Source organism: Cheilinus undulatus, linkage group 13 (genome assembly GCF_018320785.1).
Source record: "Cheilinus undulatus linkage group 13, ASM1832078v1, whole genome shotgun sequence".
Lineage (NCBI taxonomy): Eukaryota > Metazoa > Chordata > Actinopteri > Labriformes > Labridae > Cheilinus > Cheilinus undulatus.
Window position 1 is genome coordinate 186,490 of NC_054877.1, and position 19,770 is coordinate 206,259.

Consider the following 19,770-nt stretch of genomic DNA (forward strand, 5'->3'; position numbering starts at 1 on the left):
GTAACAGGTGTGTCTTATCCTTCCTGCACCTGTAACAGGTGTGTCTTATCCTTCCTGCACCTGTAACAGGTGCGTCTTATCCTTCCTGCACCTGTAACAGGTGCGTCTTATCCTTTGTGCACCTGTAACAGGTGCGTCTTTTCCTTCCTGCACCTGTAACAGGTGCGTCTTTTCCTTCCTGCACCTGTAACAGGTGTGTCTTATCCTTCCCTTTCCTGTAACAGGTGTGTCTTATCCTTCCTGCACCTGTAACAGGTGTGTCTTATCCTTCCTGCACCTGTGACAGGTGTGTCTTACCCTTCCTGCACCTGTGACAGGTGTGTCTTATCCTTCCTGCACCTGTGACAGGTGTGTCTTATCCTTCCTGCACCTGTAACAGGTGTGTCTTATCCTTCCTGCACCTGTAACAGGTGTGTCTTATCCTTCCTGCACCTGTAACAGGTGTGTCTTATCCTTCCTGCACCTGTAACAGGTGTGTCTTATCCTTCCTGCACCTGTGACAGGTGTGTCTTATCCTTCCTGCACCTGTTACAGGTGCGTCTTATCCTTTGTGCACCTGTAACAGGTGCGTCTTTTCCTTCCTGCACCTGTAACAGGTGGGTCTTTTCCTTCCTGCACCTGTAACAGGTGTGTCTTATCCTTCCTGCACCTGTTACAGGTGTGTCTTATCCTTCCTGCACCTGTGACAGGTGTGTCTTATCCTTCCTGCACCTGTGACAGGTGTGTCTAATCCTTCCTGCACCTGTAACAGGTGTGTCTAATCCTTCCTGCACCTGTAACAGGTGTGTCTTATCCTTCCCTTTCCTGTAACAGGTGTGTCTTATCCTTCCTACACCTGTAACAGGTGTGTCTAATCCTTCCTGCACCTGTAACAGGTGTGTTTTATCCTTCCTGCACCTGTAACAGGTGTGTCTAATCCTTCCTGCACCTGTAACAGGTGTGTCTTATCCTTCCTGCACCTGTAACAGGTGTGTCTTATCCTTCCCTTTCCTGTAACAGGTGTGTCTTATCCTTCCTGCACCTGTAACAGGTGTGTCTTATCCTTCCTGCACCTGTGACAGGTGTGTCTTATCCTTCCTGCACCTGTGACAGGTGTGTCTTATCCTTCCTGCACCTGTGACAGGTGCGTCTTATCCTTCCTGCACCTGTGACAGGTGTGTCTTATCCTTCCTGCACCTGTAACAGGTGTGTCTTATCCTTCCTGCACCTGTGACAGGTGCGTCTTATCCTTCCTGCACCTGTGACAGGTGTGTCTAATCCTTCCTACACCTGTAACAGGTGTGTCTAATCCTTCCTGCACCTGTAACAGGTGTGTTTTATCCTTCCTGCACCTGTAACAGGTGTGTCTAATCCTTCCTGCACCTGTAACAGGTGTGTCTAATCCTTCCTGCACCTGTAACAGGTGTGTCTTATCCTTCCCTTTCCTGTAACAGGTGTGTCTTACCCTTCCTGCACCTGTGACAGGTGTGTCTTATCCTTCCTGCACCTGTGACAGGTGTGTCTTATCCTTCCTGCACCTGTGACAGGTGTGTCTTATCCTTCCTGCACCTGTGACAGGTGCGTCTTATCCTTCCTGCACCTGTGACAGGTGTGTCTTATCCTTCCTGCACCTGTAACAGGTGTGTCTTATCCTTCCTGCACCTGTGACAGGTGCGTCTTATCCTTCCTGCACCTGTGACAGGTGTGTCTTATCCTTCCTGCACCTGTAACAGGTGTGTCTTATCCTTCCTGCACCTGTAACAGGTGTGTCTTATCCTTCGTGCACCTGTAACAGGTGTGTCTTATCCTTCCTGCACCTGTGACAGGTGTGTCTTATCCTTCCTGCACCTGTAACAGGTGTGTCTTATCCTTCGTGCACCTGTAACAGGTGTGTCTTATCCTTCCTGCACCTGTGACAGGTGTGTCTAATCCTTCCTGCACCTGTGACAGGTGTGTCTAATCCTTCCTGCACCTGTAACAGGTGTGTCTAATCCTTCCTGCACCTGTAACAGGTGTGTCTTATCCTTCCTGCACCTGTAACAGGTGTGTCTAATCCTTCCTGCACCTGTAACAGGTGTGTCTAATCCTTCCTGCACCTGTAACAGGTGTGTCTTATCCTTCCTGCACCTGTAACAGGTGTGTCTTATCCTTCCTGCACCTGTAACAGGTGTGTCTAATCCTTCCTGCACCTGTAACAGGTGTGTTTTATCCTTCCTGCACCTGTAACAGGTGTGTCTAATCCTTCCTGCACCTGTAACAGGTGTGTCTAATCCTTCCTGCACCTGTAACAGGTGTGTCTTATCCTTCCCTTTCCTGTAACAGGTGTGTCTTATCCTTCCTGCACCTGTCACTGTTTCCTGCTCTGTCACTTCCTCGTGTGAAAAGTTTATTCACAGACCGGCATTGCTGTGTTTTTGTTGTAAAGGAACAGGACAAATCGTCTTTTCCACGTCATTAGTTCAGTTCCATCATAGTTAACACTTGCTTTCCCTTATAAACACTGGTGCTTGCTCCCACAGGATTTCAACTGCAGGCCTCTACTGTGTAGCTGTTCAGGCTAACATGCAGATAGTTACTCATTTGTTGCATAGTAACAATCCCATATTGTAGAGTGTGAACAGCAGCACTCAAGACTTTTGTTCGATTGCACAGAAATCGGAGTCTTTGCGGATGCAGTATCGTTACCTGGACCTGAGGTGCACTCAGATGCAGCAGAACCTCAGGCTGCGATCTGAGTTGGTGATGAAGATGAGAGAATACCTCTGTAAAGTGCATGGTAAAGAGAACAAGGTTATTTCCACCTACCTGTTAATAAACAGTTTCCCGTTTGCTGACTAATGTTTTTCCCCAAATTTCCAGGTTTTGTGGATGTAGAAACTCCAACCCTGTTTAAAAGAACACCAGGGGTGAGAAGGACCGTTATCTTTTACTGGCCTCAGCCACAGAGTTTAAGAAGCTGTTTGTTTATTTGTTTGTTTGCTTGCTTGTTTGTTTGCTTGTTTGTTTGTTTATTTGTTTGTTTGTTTGCTTGCTTGCTTGTTTGTTTGTTTGTTTGCTTGTTTATTTGTTGTTTGTTTTTTGTTTGTTTGTTTGCTTGTTTATTTGTTTGTTTGCTTGCTTGCTTGTTTGTTTGTTTGTTTGTTTGCTTGTTTATTTGTTTGCTTGCTTGTTTGTTTGTTTGCTTGTTTGTTTGTTTGCTTGTTTGTTTGTATGTTTGCTGATTTGTTTGTTTGTTTGTTTGCATGCTTGTTTATTTGTTTGTTTGTTTGCTTGCTTGTTTATTTGTTTGTTTGCTTGCTTGCTTGTTTGCTTGTTTATTTGTTTGTTTGCTTGCTTGCTTGTTTGTTTGTTTGTTTGTTTGCTTGTTTATTTGTTGTTTGTTTTTTGTTTGTTTGTTTGCTTGCTTGTTTGTTTGTTTGTTTGTTTGCTTGTTTATTTGTTTGCTTGCTTGCTTGTTTGTTTGTTTGCTTGTTTGTTTGTTTGCTTGTTTGTTTGTTTGTTTGCTGATTTGTTTGTTTGTTTGTTTGCATGCTTGTTTATTTGTTTGTTTGTTTGCTTGTTTATTTGTTTGTTTGTTTGCTTGCTTATTTGTTTGTTTGCTTGCTTGCTTGTTTGCTTGTTTATTTGTTTGTTTGTTTGCTTGTTTGTTTGTTTGCTTGTTTGTTTGTTTGTTTGCTTGTTTGTTTGCTTGTTTGTTTGCTTGTTTGCTTGCTTGTTTATTTGTTTGCTTGTTTGCTTGTTTGTTTGTTTGCTGACTTGTTTGATTGCTTGTTTGCTTGTTTATTTGTTTGTTTGTTTGCTTGTTTGTTTGATTGCCTGTTTATTTGCTTGTTTGTTTGTTCGCTTGCTTGTTTGTTTGCTTGTTTATTTGTTTGTTTGTTTGTTTGCTTGTTTAGTTATTTGTTTGTTTGTTTGTTATTTGCTTGTTTGTTTGCTTGCTTGTTTGCTTACTTGTTTTTTTGTTTATTTGCTTGTTTGTTTGTTTGTTTGTTTGTTTGTTTGCTGATTTGCTTGTTTATTTGTTTGTTTGTTTGCTTGCTTGTTTATTTGTTTGTTTGTTATTTGCTTGTTTATTTGTTTGCTTGTTTGTTTGTTTGTTTGCATGCTTGTTTATTAGTTTGTTTGTTTGTTTGCTTGTTTATTTGTTTGTTTGTTTGCTTGCTTGTTTATTTGTTTGTTTGCTTGCTTGCTTGTTTGCTTGTTTATTTGTTTGTTTGTTTGCTTGTTTGTTTGTTTGTTTGCTTGTTTGCTTGCTTGTTTGCTTGCTTGTTTATTTGTTTGTTTGTTTGCTTGCTTGCTTGATTGCTTGTTTGCTTGTTTATTTGTTTGTTTGTTTGCTTGTTTGTTTGATTGCTTGTTTATTTGCTTGTTTTTTGTTTGCTTGCTTGTTTGTTTGTTTGCTTGTTTATTTGTTTGTTTGTTTGTGTGCTTGCTTGTTTATTTGTTTGTTTGTTTGCTTGCTTGTTTATTTGTTTGTTTGTTTGTTATTTGCTTGTTTGTTTGCTTGCTTGTTTGCTTGCTTGTTTGCTTGTTTATTTGCTTGTTTGGTTGTTTGTGATGACTAAAGTTTAACAAATGTTGCAGGTGTTTAGTGTGTTGTAATATTCATCAGTAACACCATTATGATTATAGCATTAGAAAAACAAGTTTGGATCACAAATCTACCGTCTTCTTTAATCCATAACCCTCCTGCTGAATGTTTCTCTGTAATTTACAATGTTAGTGAAGAAAAAAAGTAAATAAATACCTCAGTAGAATGAAAAATAACAGATGTGAAAAGGAGATATAGATGGATCAGTCAGCATTCAGCTTCTCTGATCAGTCAGATTTAGATCGCTCCATTCATGCACTCTGCCCCTGTGAGTTTACCTGCTGATGTAAACTCTCTGATCACTTTATTAGGTACACCTGTTAGGCCCCTCGTTATGCATTTAGGCCTACATGCACGGTCAAGACGATCCGCTGAAGCTGAAAACAAGCGTCAGAATGGGGAGGGCAGCTGGTTAGTGGCTAAACTGCTACATTTTTCATATGTTGATCAGTTTGTCTTTATGTTCTTGTGTTTCAGGGAGCTAAAGAGTTTGTTGTTCCATCCAGAGAGCCAGGCAGGTTTTACTCTCTGCCTCAGAGTCCACAGCAGTTTAAACAGCTGTTGATGGTGGCTGGGATAGACAGGTGGGCACTGACATGAGTCAAGGAAAAATAAATGTCATTACCTGCAGGAAGAGTCATCTGACCAATGTCTGTGAACTGATGATGATGATGTTTCTGTATGATCTGCCCAGGAACACTCATTTTCTCACTTCAGGAGGCTTTGTTTTGAACAGAGGTTTGACTTTATTCCAATTTAACATCATAACAAATGACAAAAAAGCATACGGTTTTCATCGTTTCAGGTACTTCCAGATAGCCCGCTGCTATCGAGACGAAGGCTCCAAACCTGACCGGCAGCCAGAGTTTACCCAGGTAGCCTCATTTTTCATCCGTCTTCAGTGTCAAACAGCTTCCTTTTCCTGACTGTGGCTAATCGTCTCCTACTGCAGAGAGATGTAGTTTTATATTCATGTTATCAGTGGTGGTTGAAATCCTCAAACCTTGTCCCAAACTGAAACTTTCCTGACAAAAACAAGGTGAATATTTATTCCCAGGGTTAGTCCATGACCATGTGTGGGAGCGCATTTCTAACTGTTACACCTTATGGCATGCATTCAGCCTCTTTTGCTGTCTGGATATCTTTTTTGTTTGGTACCCTCTGCTCTCAAATTTCAGAAAGGTTTAAGGATTTTTTTGTCTATCAGTCGACAATCACACAGTTAGTTTTTCATAATGTACTCACAGATACCTCTTCTCTCCTTGTCTCTCCCAGGTGGACATTGAAATGTCCTTTGTGGACCAGGCAGGCATCATGTCTCTGGTGGAGGGTTTGATCCAGTTCTCCTGGCCGGAACAGAAAGGTCTCATAAAGGTTCCTTTTCAGACCCTGACATATGAAGAGGCCATGAGGGACTACGGTGTGGACAAACCTGACACCAGGTTTAGTATGAAGGTAGTATTTCCTTACTTCTTTCACTCTTTTACAAAGTTTGATCATTTTTTAAATAGATTTTAACTGGACAAACTCACATAAAGAGTGTCTCGATTTCTCAAAACAAGTTATTTGTTCTAGTGTGAGATGATGTGAGGCTGATTAAAATATCCACCGGGATTTGTCTGAACCCCATGTCTGAAACACTTGTGGTCGGTTTCACTGCAGCTCTGTTTGGGTCTGCTGATTTAGTCTCAATGAGTCGTAATGCCTTTGCACTCTGAGTCTGTTTTCTTTGTCTGACTTTGCTTCATGGTTAGAAAAGAAATCAGATCAAATCAACATTTTCTGCCTTAAAGCCTCTGAAGGGGACCGTCTACAGGTGATCCCTGGCCATAAAAGGGTGTGAGCATACACATTCCCTTCATTTAAAGCTATTTTAATCTTTTTTTTTTTAATTATTCATGCATTAAATGTGTAACTGTGACAGAATATCACTGGAGAAACTGCTCTATACATTGATTTATATGTTACATGTGTGATGAAAACTGCAATCATTAAAAATATAGCAGGGTTGTTTCTATTTTTATTTCTTTATATGGCTGCTGGCTGGTGCAGTGGTTAGTGCTGCCACCTAACAACAAGAGGTTCAAATCCCACCTGGACAGGACCTCTCTGTGTGAAAATTGCATGTTCTCCCTGTGCATGAATGGGTTCTCTATAGGTGTTTTCAGACAGACACGGTTCGGGTTGTGGCTCTGGTTCTGGAGTCTCAGAACCTTGGTGCTCTGTGGGGGACCAGCCCGCGTTCACACCAGTTTAAAGAGATACTTTCCCAACATTTTGGCAAATTTGTCCATTGCCATAATTCCTATAGTCTTAGTAACAGGTTCCTTTACCTTCAGTTGTCGGTGCAAGCTATTTTCAGATCGCTGCTGCCGAGTTCGGACCTGCTGTGCCAACTCAATGTAAGCAGACGGTATTCTGGCTTTCCCTCATCAAACTCATCAAATACACAATCCAACAACTCCAAAACGCTCTGGTGGACAAGTTGTGACCTGTGAGCCTTGAGTCTTAATAAATATGACTGGACAACACCTGGATCAGGGATTTTCTGCCAGTCTTCTTTATAAATCCTCTCCAGCTCAGTCAGGTCGGATGGGGACTGTAAGTGGACAGAAATTTTCAGGTCCCTGATGTCAGACAGGGTTCAGGTCCCGACTCTGGCTGGGCCCCTCTAGGACATTCACAGAGGCCCTAAAGCACTCCTGTTTTCTTGGCTGTGGTCTTGGGGTCATTGTCATGTTGAAAGGTGAGCCTTTGGCCCAGTCTGAGGTCAGCTTTCACCTTTCTGTCAATCCTGACCAGTCTCCCAGTCCCTTCTCCTGAATAACACCCCCACAGCATGATGCTGTCACCACTATCCTCACTGTTGGGATGCTGTTGGGCAGATGATGAGCGGTGCCTGGTTTCCTTTGGTCCTAACCCTTGGAGTCCTCTGCTGAGGAGAGGCTTCTGTCTAGTAAAGCCCAGATCAGTGGAGGGCTGCTGTCCCACTGGAACTTTGTCCCTTCTCCACACAGGACGCCTGGAGCTCAGTAAGGGTGACCACCAGGTTCTTGGTCACCTGTCCTACCTTTTCTACTGTAGCATCAGGCAGCAGCATAACAAAATTAAAAAAATCTTAAAGGTGGTCTGAAAACTTTCTGAATGTGTACCATGGATTGGTATCAATATCAGTATTTGCAAGTTTTGGCACATCAGATATGGATATGCTGATATCCAATCTTCTGCACCCCTAATCTGTAGCGCTGCTTAGCCTTAGCCCTGCCAGTTCCTGTTAGCCTAGCCAGGCTGCACACAGGCTAACCCTGATGATCTGTCAGCGTGGCTGTTTATGTCATCTCTGCCCTCTTCTCTGTCCGTCCAGCTCATGGACCTCAGTGGGTTTTTCTCTTCTACGGATATTGAATTCCTCAGATCAGCTGTCAGCCAACCAAGCGGGTCTGTTCAGGCTCTCTGTGTTCCCAGTGGAGCGGTAAGGACGACACCATTTCCTGTTGAAAAAAAAACATCGAACCTTTCCATCCATACATTGCCAAGTACAGTATTTAGTACTATAGATAGAGCTGTTTCTCTTCAGAAACACACACATAACTGTCATTTCTTCATGTGTTTGAGTACAGAAACTCTTCAGTGGGAAAGATCTGGAGAACCTGAAACAAACAGCAACAACAGATTTTGGTCAGGTATGTTTATTTGTCTCTCTTCTTTCACCCACTCCTCCTTTAAAAATTGGGTTAAAACTTTTAGTGAAGTCACTTTTCCTGCAATGCTAGTTTCTAATTGTGAACTAATGAACAGATAATAAGTAGTAGATACAAAATATTAAATGGTACAATTAAGATAGAATTAATGGACCAAAGCTCTTTGTTGCACTCTAGCCTTTAGTGATTTTGCAGTTGACTGCAGATGTAATGAGCTGTAGGCACTGCTGCCACTACACAGTCACATGGAACTGTGTAACTTTGGACTGTTTTGTATCTCACCACCCATCAGGCATGGTGAAATCCATGGTAACTATGTGTAACATGTATGTATGTTATGTTTTTAGCATGTGCATGGATTGTGTGAACTTTTGTTGTAAACTAAATTGCCCCTTTGGGACAATAAATATTGATCTTTGAAAATGTTCACAATAATTTTACCATTTAACCATCACAAACTGAGCATCAAGGTATCAGCTCTAACTTCAAAGTCTACATAGTCAAATCACACAATTCACAAAGTCACAAGAGCTAACAGTTCAAGGCACAAAGAGCAGCCGGCTTCTTTGGAAGTGTCTGGTGAAGGGGAGAGCAGACTGAGGGAGGGCTGGGGCTTCTAGGATGGAGGAGGCCAATCAGCTGCAGCCACCTAATTACCCAGCCACACACACACAGACACACTCAACACTGCAGGTGAGGACACAGAGCTGCACATACTAGTGCATCTCAAAAAATTAGAATATCATGACAAAGTTCAATATTTTTTGTCACTTGTTCCTGAAAGGTAAACCCATATATTATATAGACTCATTACACACAGAGTGAAATATTTCAAGCCTTTATTTCTTGAAATGTTGATAATTATGGCTGACAGATAAGAAAACCCAAAATTCAGAGTCTCAGAAAATTAGAATATTACATAAGATCAATAAAAAAGGATATTTTCAACAGAAATGTCAGTCTTCTAAAAAAGTCTGTTCGTTTCTATGCCTTTAATACTTGGTTGGGCCTCCTTTTGCATGAATTACTGCATCAGTGCGGCGTTGCATGGAGGCGATCAGCCTGTGGCACTGCTCAGGTGTAATGAAGCCCAGGTTGCTTTGATAGCAGCCTTCAGGTCATCTGCATTGTTGGGTCTGGTGTCTCTCATCTTCCATAGATTCTCTATGGGGTTCAGGTCAGAGTCACAGTAACTCCATGGTCACTGAAGCAGCTTTGGTTCCTTTGGCAGTGTGGGCAGGTGCCAAGTCCTGCTGGAGAATGAAATCAGCATCTCCATGGTGCTTGTCAGCAGAAGGAAGCATGAAGGTCTCTAAAATGTCCTGGTAGATGGCTGCGCTGACCTTTGACCTGATAAAACACAGTGGACCAATACCAGCAGATGCCATGGCAGCCCAGATCATCACTGACTGTGGAAACTTCACACTGGACTTCAAGCAACATGGATTCTGGTCCTCTCCACTCTTCCTCCAGACTCTGGGACCTTGAATCCACGTAGCTTGAAGTCCAGTGTGAAGTTTCCACAGTCAGTGATGATCTGGGCTGCCATGGCATCTGCTGGTATTGGTCCACTGTGTATTATCAGGTCAAAGGTCAGCGCAGCCATCTCCCAGGACATTTTAGAGACCTTCATGCTTCCTCCTGCTGACAAGCTTCAAAATACTGCGACACGGCCGACATCACTCCTACTCCTTGCTACTGTGTTAGCGGTTAGCACCGGTTAGCACTCAAGCACGCTGTTGTTGTGATCATGTGGGCTCTACATGCTGGATCCTGCAGCGCTGGATAGAAGTGCTGGAGCAGAGTCTGGAATGGACTGCTAGTATCGGAGTGCCAAAATCGGAGATTTTAGATGTAATCCGATATAATCCGATAGTCGTTTTTTTGCTGTATCGGACCGATATCAGATATCAGTATTGGATCAGGACACCTCTAGGCTGTTGTGTCTAAAGGAGCTCAGTGTGGTTCTGATAAAAGCAGATGGGACACTAAAGTGAGTCTGTTGTCTTCTTCTGTGGTTGTTGTGTCTAAAGGAGCTCAGCGTGGTGCTGATAACAGCAGATGGGACACTAAAGTGAGTCTGTTGTCTTCTTCTGTGGTTGTTGTGTCTAAAGGAGCTCAGCGTGGTGCTGATAACAGCAGATGGGACACTAAAGTGAGTCTGTTGTCTTCTTCTGTGGTTGTTGTGTCTAAAGGAGCTCAGTGTGGTGCTGATAAAAGCAGATGGGACACTGAAGTCTCCGCTGAAGAAGCTGCTGTCTCCCTCAGCCACAGAAGAGCTGCTGAAGAGGACTTCAGCCAAACCAGGAGACCTGCTGCTGATAGCAGCTGGTTCTCTCCAGACTGTGGTAAGAGGCCTCAAATGTAGACCAGGTTAGACTGGAATGGAATGGAAACGGTGTCCAGTTCAACAATGTGAATGGCCCTGGTGCCACTGTGTCTCATCCTATCAGAGACCACTGCTGGGGAGTCTTCGTCTGCAGTGTGCACAGCTCCTGGAGTCTCATGGTGTTTCTGTGCGGGACCCCTCAGCTTTTCACTTCCTGTGGGTCGTGGACTTCCCTCTTTTCTTGCCCAAAGAAGATGAGCCAGAGCAGCTGGAGTCAGCACATCATCCCTTCACTGCTCCTCTACCAGAGGACACACATTTACTCTACAAAGAGCCACACAAGGTTTTCACAAAGATTCACTCAACTTCTATGCAGACATGTTTGCCTTAATGTTTACCTGTTTGACCCTCTGGGTTGTATTCTGTCATCCTAGGTACGTGGTCAGCACTATGACCTGGTGCTGAATGGCTGTGAGATAGGAGGAGGCTCCATCCGCATCCACAAGGCCTCAGAGCAGCACTATGTCCTACAGGATGTCCTCAAAGTCAGTCGTTTAATATTCTCCCAGTGTTCACCTTTATTAAAAATAGCTTCACCGAATTACTGATCATGGCAGTGTTCAATCATGTTTCTGCTGCAGGAGGATCCCAGTCTCCTGTCTCACCTTCTCCAGGCTCTGGATTCAGGAGCACCACCGCACGGAGGCATCGCCCTGGGTAAGATCAAGTCTGCAGCTGAGCACAGCATGTCAGTGAGCTGCTTCCAAACATGGGCCAGTGTTGACCTGTCTGACAGCAGGATCAGCCATGTGTGTTTTTATTCATCATTGACATATCCCAGTCTGCAATAGCTCAACACAAACATTTAGTTAGTATGCTGAAAATATTTCATTTTTCTGTTTTTGTTTTTGTTTTTTTTCTTCATTAAAATCGATGGTGGCAGCAGGTTAAAATCTTAAACAAATATGGATATTTGATATCAATAACCAGGTCAGTTGTAGGTGGAAAAATAGCTCAATGAAAGTAGAATAAAATGTTTTCAATTATATTTATAGTTGCTGTATGAAAAGCATGTTTTTTGTGCGTAGCAGCTTTAGAATGATTATTTTTAAAACTATTCCTATGGTTACCCCTTGAAGCCTAAAAACTCCAAAAATTACCAGGAAGTTTTCATTTTTTGGAACTATCCAACCTTCTACCAAAATCCACAAAAAGTGAAATTGCCAGAAAATGTCATATTTTTAAATGTACAAAATCACATTTGATAAATAGAATCAATAAATAGGATTAAATAATTGATAATAATGTCATTTATCTGATCGTATTTAAAAGGTTTTGAAGTAATTTATTGATCCTGTTGATTAGATAGCGGTCTCAAAGAAGTGTGTAGATAATATGATACAGTAGGCTTTAAAGGGTTAAAAGTCTAGATGGTATTCATCATCTTCTGCTCAATTGTCTCTAAGGTTTGGATCGGCTGGTCTCCATCATGGTCGGGGCTCCAACCATCCGGGACGTCATCGCCTTCCCCAAGTCACACCGGGGCCATGACCTCATGAGCTGTGCCCCTGATTTTGTGCCAGAGGAGGATCTAAAGAATTACCACATATCTGTTAACTGGCCAAGAGGGCAAAAAGAGGGCAAAGAGGAAGTGAAGTGAGAAGTGAAAAGGCCAGATTCATCAGATCTCCATAACTGTGGAGAGGAGGGGGCAGATAGCAGAATACCAGCAGAGAAGTCTATGATGATGTCTGCCAGCTGTTCAGCAGATGTGAGGAGAAGAAGAGAAACCATAGAGGAGGCCATGTTTTTATAACCCACTTCTAAAAAGAGAACTTTTACAAAAACGTTTCAGGATTTTCTGGATTTATTCACATTTCAGGGACTTCAGCATTACTGACTGATGACCAGATTCTTTTGTAAATATTTGAGTGGCACACCGTCCCAACTTTATTCTACATTTTGTTAGGCCTTAATTTGGATCAAAGTCAGGAGGAACTCTTGAGAGCTTACCTAGAGTAAGTATTGTGAAGGGCTCATTCTGTGGTGCAGCTGCTGTCAGTATGATTCAGGACATCAGCATGAGCATTAAAGGCACAGTGGGAAGATGAATGGTGAGGTTTCCTCCATACCTTTTCACCCATCCCCTACATCTGCTGCAGCCTGCAGAGGAATGAGACCGTTGTTTCTGAACTATACTGATGGGAACTTTAACTCTGTGTTGGACGTGTCGTTGTGGAAATCAGATTAGTTGGTTTTCCTCACCCTGTAAAGCAGGAGTGTCAAACTCATAATGAGTCCGGGGCCAGATTTGCTCCAATGGGACGTCCTGAGTCTATCTAGGCCAGAAGTGTGAAAGTCAGTCGCAGATTCTGAATTTAGGCCTTACGGAAGAGCCTAACAAGGTCAACATTTAAACATAAACTGTCAACCTCACTTTCACCATTAGTAAAATATGAAACAATATAAAAAATACTGACAATAAATCATTCTGAGATTTAAAAAAAGTAAAAATGCTCAGTTTAAAGGCTCAAAGTCTGAGATAAAGTCAAATGTATCAGTTCAGAAGGTCAAAACATGGAATTTAAAGGCAAAATGTTTTTAAAAGGCAAATATATGAGACAAAATTGCAATTTTAAAGTGTAAAATATGACCTAGAATTTTGAATTGTGAATCTTGAAGGTCAAAACATGAAAAAAGTCAAAATCATAAGTTTATTTCAGAACTGTGACTTTAAAAATTGAAAATATGAAACGAAGACATTAATTTATTTCCCCACCCTCTTGACTTATCTAACTTCTTTTACTTCTTACTTTTTCAGATTTTTATGATTTAACAAGGATATTTTAAATCACCAAGGTAAAGTTTGCACGTTTACTGGAGGAAACCTGCAGACCTCATACTGGTGGGCCAGTTAGAAGAGAAAGATCTTATCATCTACAACTGTACCACAGGCCTGATCTGGCCCCTGGGACTTGAGTTTGACACCTGTGCTAATGGTTTGTTCCAATTATAGAGCAGAGCCAGGAGATGTATAAAAGTAGTCTCCGCTATAGACTGGAGAAAAGTTATTGCTAACTGGTTCCAACACTGGTTCTGATCAGGAATTCATTCCTCTCTGTTCTCAGAGATCCCATGCACCTATCTTGTCACATGTTTGCACATAAATAATTAAATACATGAATAATCAAGTGTATTTAGTTCATTTACAGTGCTTAACAAATGTATTAGCCAACCTGTCATCTCTGTCTCAGAGACCATCCAGCATCATGAAGTGCTTTAATGCGGACTCTTTCATTTTCACTCACCTCTCCACGTTTTACCATTTTGAACAGGAATGAGGAATTTCAAACTGAATTCACCTTTTTATTCCCAAATTTGAGCTGGCTCACTGGGCTTCTCTGAGAAGTCAGAAATTAGCATTAAAAATATTATTTGTGTTAAAGAGCTTCTACATATTGGTGTATTAACCATTGCAGAAACATCAAAATGATTTTGGTAATTACCAATGCTGTTAATTTAGGGCAGCTGTGGCAGAAACCTGACTTTGGTTAGGGTTAGGGTGCTCTAATACATTTGTTAAGCACTGTATATCAGGGACAATGTGCAAAATAACAACAGTCAGGAAGAGAGAACATGCTTTGCAGCAGATTTATGTTACTCGCTCATTTCCATGTGTAATCCCTGGGCAGATGACTTTAAAACAGATCAAACCAGTCCCCTACGCATCTATGTGAACACAACACACAACATGCAAGGTAGCTTTTCTGTCTGGAACCTTCTAAGTGGATCTGTCATTAATTGAGTTTTTCTGGGGATCAGTCATCTGGCTCTGATCTCTCTGCTGCATAGAAATACAGCAGATCTAACCGAGGACTCTGTGAACTGATCCTGTCTTATATTTACACAATAGAGCTGCTTTTCTATTTTTTTGTTCTTGTTTTCACAGTAAAATCATATCTTATGGTTTGACATGTCTTGTGTATTACATTCTGGCTTGTTTTAATGCAGGGGCTTACAAGGGCTTGAGTCCCAGGGCCCACCCACAGGAGGGGGCCCAGTAAGGCCATGAGAGTAACAGACCACGTTTGATCAGTTTGACTGTTCTGTGTCCGTGTGGGTGTATGCAGGTGTACTGGGAGGGAAGAAAAACCAGTAACGTGAATAAAAAAGTCATTGTGATTGGTTAATAGGAAGTAGGCCTACCACTATTCAGCCACTTAGTTTGTCTTCAGCTGCAGTTGTAACTTTTGGACCTTGTGAATGGCAAACGCCAAAGCGGAGCAAGGAAACTGAAATGCAAAAGGGTTTATTAACAGCAGGAGGCCCCCATGCTCACTGGTTAGAATAAAACAGATCTCCAGCGAAGACACCAAAAAACCCTCCAGCAACAATAAGCAGAAGGCTGCCAGGTGCCAAGAAGCCGCCGGTATGGCTGCAGGAAAGAGAGCCACAGAAATCCCGGTGGTTTTACCATGGTCAGCCAGTGTAGCTGAAGGTGGATGAACACAGTCATGCACATCCAGGAATAGTCATGTGGAGACAAGACCGACCACACGAGGATAAACAGGGGAGTTTCTGGGACCCAGCCAAACTGGGGGCCAGGGCCATTTCTAGCTGTAAGCGGACCATGCAAATGCATAGGGCCACACAAGCCACTAGGGGGCCCCAAAGCTGAATGTTCATTCTCATCTGAGGAGAATTAGAATCGTCTGTCTTTATCACTAATATGCTTAAAGTGAGTGTCAGAATAAAAGCTGCCATGATAATCTGAGGGTGTTGTTGTTCACGTCTGCTATGTCTACGATATTTGCCACTTAACATATTTTAAGATTACTTAATCTTCTGGCATCTGGTGGTGACCCCCTCTCAGTGGCTCACGACCTCCGATGGGGTCCCGACCCCAAGGTTGAGAACCACTGCATTAGGGAATCCAGGAATAATAGCAAGAGTACCTTGATGCAGACTAGATGGCCATCATACATCCAGTCCATACCGGAAGTCTCAACCGTCTAAGGTCAAGCTTAGGCATTAAAACCTGAGTGGTTAGGTTCAGGGTAAGGCAGTGGGGAAGGTGATATATATTTGCGGTCCAGCACCAAGGCTCAGGGTTAGGTGCGAAAAGACTGGCCGCTGAGTCCAACATGAAGAAGAAACTTCCGCTTGGGACTTCCGGCGACACCAATGTCGGCCATCTTGACTGCAGTTGGGTCCCTCTCACAAACAGGGGTACATGTTGTTCATGTCATGTTTGTAACACGTTATAACTTTGTGTTCCAGATTCTATCATCCCTGCTAAAAAGACACTGTTATCTATGTCTGTACCTTTGGACAAATAAAGATTGGTGGAATATATTCCTAAACATGCGATTCCTTAACCTTGTTGGAAATGTAGAATTCGTAGGGTAACAATCATGCCTTTTACCAGTTATTAACAATGGTAATACTTTTGGGGGAATTTTCTACTTTCGCGGGATATTCAGGTACAGCAATGTTTATTATTACATTATTATTACCGGCAGACTTTCTTTCTTGTAATATTTTATTCTCGTGATATTTCGACGTAATTCTCAGAATACTATGACTTTATTCTCTTAATCACTTTGTTCTCTTAATGACTTTATTCTCTTAATATTATGACTTTATTCTCTTAATATTGTGACTTTATTCTCTTAATCACTTTATTCTCTTAATCACTTTATTCTCTTGATATAATGACTTTATTCTCTTAATATTGTGACTTTATTCTCTTAATCACTTTATTCTCTTAATCACTTTATTCTCTTGATATAATGACTTTATTCTCTTAATATTGTGACTTTATTCTCTTAATATTATGACTTTATTCTCTTAATATTGTGACTTTATTCTCTTAATATTGTGACTTTATTCTCTTAATGACTTTATTCTCTTAATGACTTTATTCTCTTAATCACTTTATTCTCTTTATGACTTTATTCTCTTAATATTGTGACTTGATTCTCTGAATATTGTGACTTTATTCTCTTAATGACTTTATTCTCTTAATGACTTTATTCTCTTAATCACTTTATTCTCTTTATGACTTTATTCTCTTAATCACTTTATTCTCTTAATGACTTTATTCTCTGAATGACTTTATTCTCTTAATCACTTTATTCTCTTTATGACTTTATTCTCTTAATGACTTTATTCTCTTAATGACTTTATTCTCTTAATGACTTTATTCTCTTAATGACTTTATTTTCTTAATATTATGACTTTATTCTCTTAATGACTTTATTCTCTTAATGACTTTATTCTCTTAATCACTTTATTCTCTTAATGACTTTATTCTCTTAATGACTTTATTTTGTTAATATTATCACTTTATTCTCTGAATGACTTTATTCTCTTAATCACTTTATTCTCTTAATGACTTTATTCTCTTAATGACTTTATTCTCTTAATCACTTTATTCTCTTAATGACTTTATTCTCTTAATGACTTTATTTTGTTAATATTATCACTTTAATCTCTTAATCACTTTATTCTCTTAATCACTTTATTCTCTTAATGACTTTATTCTCTTAATCACTTTATTCTCTGAATGACTTTATTCTCTGAATGACTTTATTCTCTTAATCACTTTATTCTCTGAATGACTTTATTCTCTTAATCACTTTATTCCCTTAATGACTTTATTCTCTTAATCACTTTATTCTCTTAATGACTTTATTCTCTTAATCACTTTATTCCCTTAATGACTTTATTCTCTTAATCACTTTATTCCCTTAATGACTTTATTCTCTTAATGACTTTATTCTCTTAATGACTTTATTCTCTGAATGATTTCATTCTCTTAATGACTTTATTCTCTTAATCACTTTATTCTCTTAATGACTTTATTCCCTTAATGACTTTATTCTCTTAATCACTTTATTCTCTTAATGACTTTATTCTCTTAATCACTTTATTCTCTTAATCGCTTTATTCTCTGAATTGCTTTATTCTCTTAATGACTTTATTCTCTGAATGACTTTATTCTCTTAATCACTTTATTCCCTTAATGACTTTATTCTCTGAATGACTTTATTCCCTTAATGACTTTATTCTCTGAATGACTTTATTCTCTTAATGACTTTATTCTCTGAATGACTTTATTCTCTTAATCACTTTATTCCCCTTAATGACTTTATTCTCTTAATCACTTTATTCCCTTAATGACTTTATTCTCTTAATCACTTTATTCTCTTAATGACTTTATTCTCTTAATGACTTTATTCTCTTAATCACTTTATTCTCTTAATCACTTTATTCTCTTAATCACTTTATTCCCTTAATGACTTTATTCTCTTAATCACTTTATTCTCTTAATGACTTTATTCTCTGCATGACTTTATTCTCTGAATGACTTTATTCTCTGCATGACTTTATTCTCTTAATCACTTTATTCTCTTAATCACTTCATTCCCTTAATAACTTTATTCTCTGAATGACTTTATTCTCTGAATGACTTTATTCTCTTAATCACTTTATTCTCTGAATGACTTTATTCTCTTAATCACTTTATTCCCTTAATGACTTTATTCTCTTAATCACTTTATTCTCTTAATGACTTTATTCTCTTAATGACTTTATTCTCTTAATGACTTTATTCTCTTAATCACTTTATTCTCTTAATGACTTTATTCTCTTAATGACTTTATTCCCTTAATGACTTTATTCTCTTAATCACTTTATTCTCTTAATGACTTTATTCTCTTAATGACTTTATTCTCTTAATCACTTTATTCCCTTAATGACTGTATTCTCTTCATCGCTTTATTCTCTTAATGACTTTATTCTCTTAATCACTTTATTCTCTTAATGACTTTATTCTCTGCATGACTTTATTCTCTGAATGACTTTATTCTCTGCATGACTTTATTCTCTTAATCACTTTATTCTCTTAATGACTTTATTCTCTTAATGACTTTATTCTCTTAATGACTTTATTCTCTGAATGACTTTATTCTCTTAATCACTTTATTCCCCTTAATGACTTTATTCTCTTAATCACTTTATTCCCTTAATGACTTTATTCTCTTAATCACTTTATTCTCTTAATGACTTTATTCTCTTAATGACTTTATTCTCTGAATCACTTTATTCTCTTAATCACTTTATTCTCTTAATCACTTTATTCCCTTAATGACTTTATTCTCTTAATCACTTTATTCCCTTAATGACTTTATTCTCTTAATCACTTTATTCTCTTAATGACTTTATTCCCTTAATGACTGTATTCTCTTCATCGCTTTATTCTCTTAATGACTTTATTCTCTTAATCACTTTATTCTCTTAATGACTTTATTCTCTGCATGACTTTATTCTCTGAATGACTTTATTCTCTGCATGACTTTATTCTCTTAATCACTTTATTCTCTTAATCACTTCATTCCCTTAATAACTTTATTCTCTTAATGACTTTATTTTGTTAATATTATCACTTTATTCTCTGAATGACTTTATTCTCTTAATCACTTTAATCTCTTAATCACTTTATTCTCTTAATCACTTTATTCTCTTAATGACTTTATTCTCTTAATCACTTTATTCTCTTAATGACTTTATTCTCTTAATGACTTTATTCTCTTAATGACTTTATTTTCTTAATATTATGACTTTATTCTCTTAATCACTTTATTCTCTTAATGACTTTATTCTCTTAATCACTTTATTCTCTTAATGACTTTATTCTCTTAATGACTGTATTCTCTTAATCACTTTATTCTCTTAATGACTTTATTCTCTTAATGACTTTATTCTTTTAATCACTTTATTCTCTGAATGACTTTATTCTCTTAATCACTTTATTCTCTTAATCACTTTATTCCCTTAATGACTTTATTCTCTTAATCACTTTATTCCCTTAATGACTTTATTCTCTGAATCACTTTATTCTCAGAATGACTTTATTCTCTTAATCACTTTATTCCCTTAATGACTTTATTCTCTTAATGACTTTATTCTCTTAATGACTTTATTCTTAATGACTTTATTATCACTTTATTCTCTGAATGACTTTATTCTCTTAATCACTTTAATCTCTTAATCACTTTATTCTCTTAATCACTTTATTCTCTTAATGACTTTATTCTCTTAATCACTTTATTCTCTGAATGACTTTATTCTCTGAATGACTTTATTCTCTTAATCACTTTATTCCC

The 19,770-nt window shown here is 39.3% G+C and overlaps 1 protein-coding gene across 2 annotated transcripts in view; it reads left to right on the forward strand.

The window, feature by feature from the left end:
* Positions 1-13,074, forward strand: part of dars2 (aspartyl-tRNA synthetase 2, mitochondrial) — a 60,061-nt gene extending 46,987 nt beyond the window's left edge. Inside the window, exons 6-17 of one of the 2 annotated variants that reach the window (XM_041802536.1) lie at positions 2,632-2,755; positions 2,839-2,885; positions 5,048-5,154; positions 5,376-5,445; positions 5,846-6,025; positions 7,935-8,042; positions 8,191-8,253; positions 10,467-10,619; positions 10,725-10,943; positions 11,035-11,145; positions 11,242-11,317; positions 12,067-13,074. In XM_041802536.1, the coding sequence (XP_041658470.1) occupies positions 2,632-2,755; positions 2,839-2,885; positions 5,048-5,154; positions 5,376-5,445; positions 5,846-6,025; positions 7,935-8,042; positions 8,191-8,253; positions 10,467-10,619; positions 10,725-10,943; positions 11,035-11,145; positions 11,242-11,317; positions 12,067-12,260 (1,452 nt within the window). In that variant the 3' untranslated portion in view covers positions 12,261-13,074. The remainder of the gene's footprint in view (positions 1-2,631; positions 2,756-2,838; positions 2,886-5,047; positions 5,155-5,375; positions 5,446-5,845; positions 6,026-7,934; positions 8,043-8,190; positions 8,254-10,466; positions 10,620-10,724; positions 10,944-11,034; positions 11,146-11,241; positions 11,318-12,066) is intronic. The other variant, XM_041802537.1, reaches the window with a different exon arrangement.
* Positions 13,075-19,770: the final 6,696 nt, after the last annotated feature.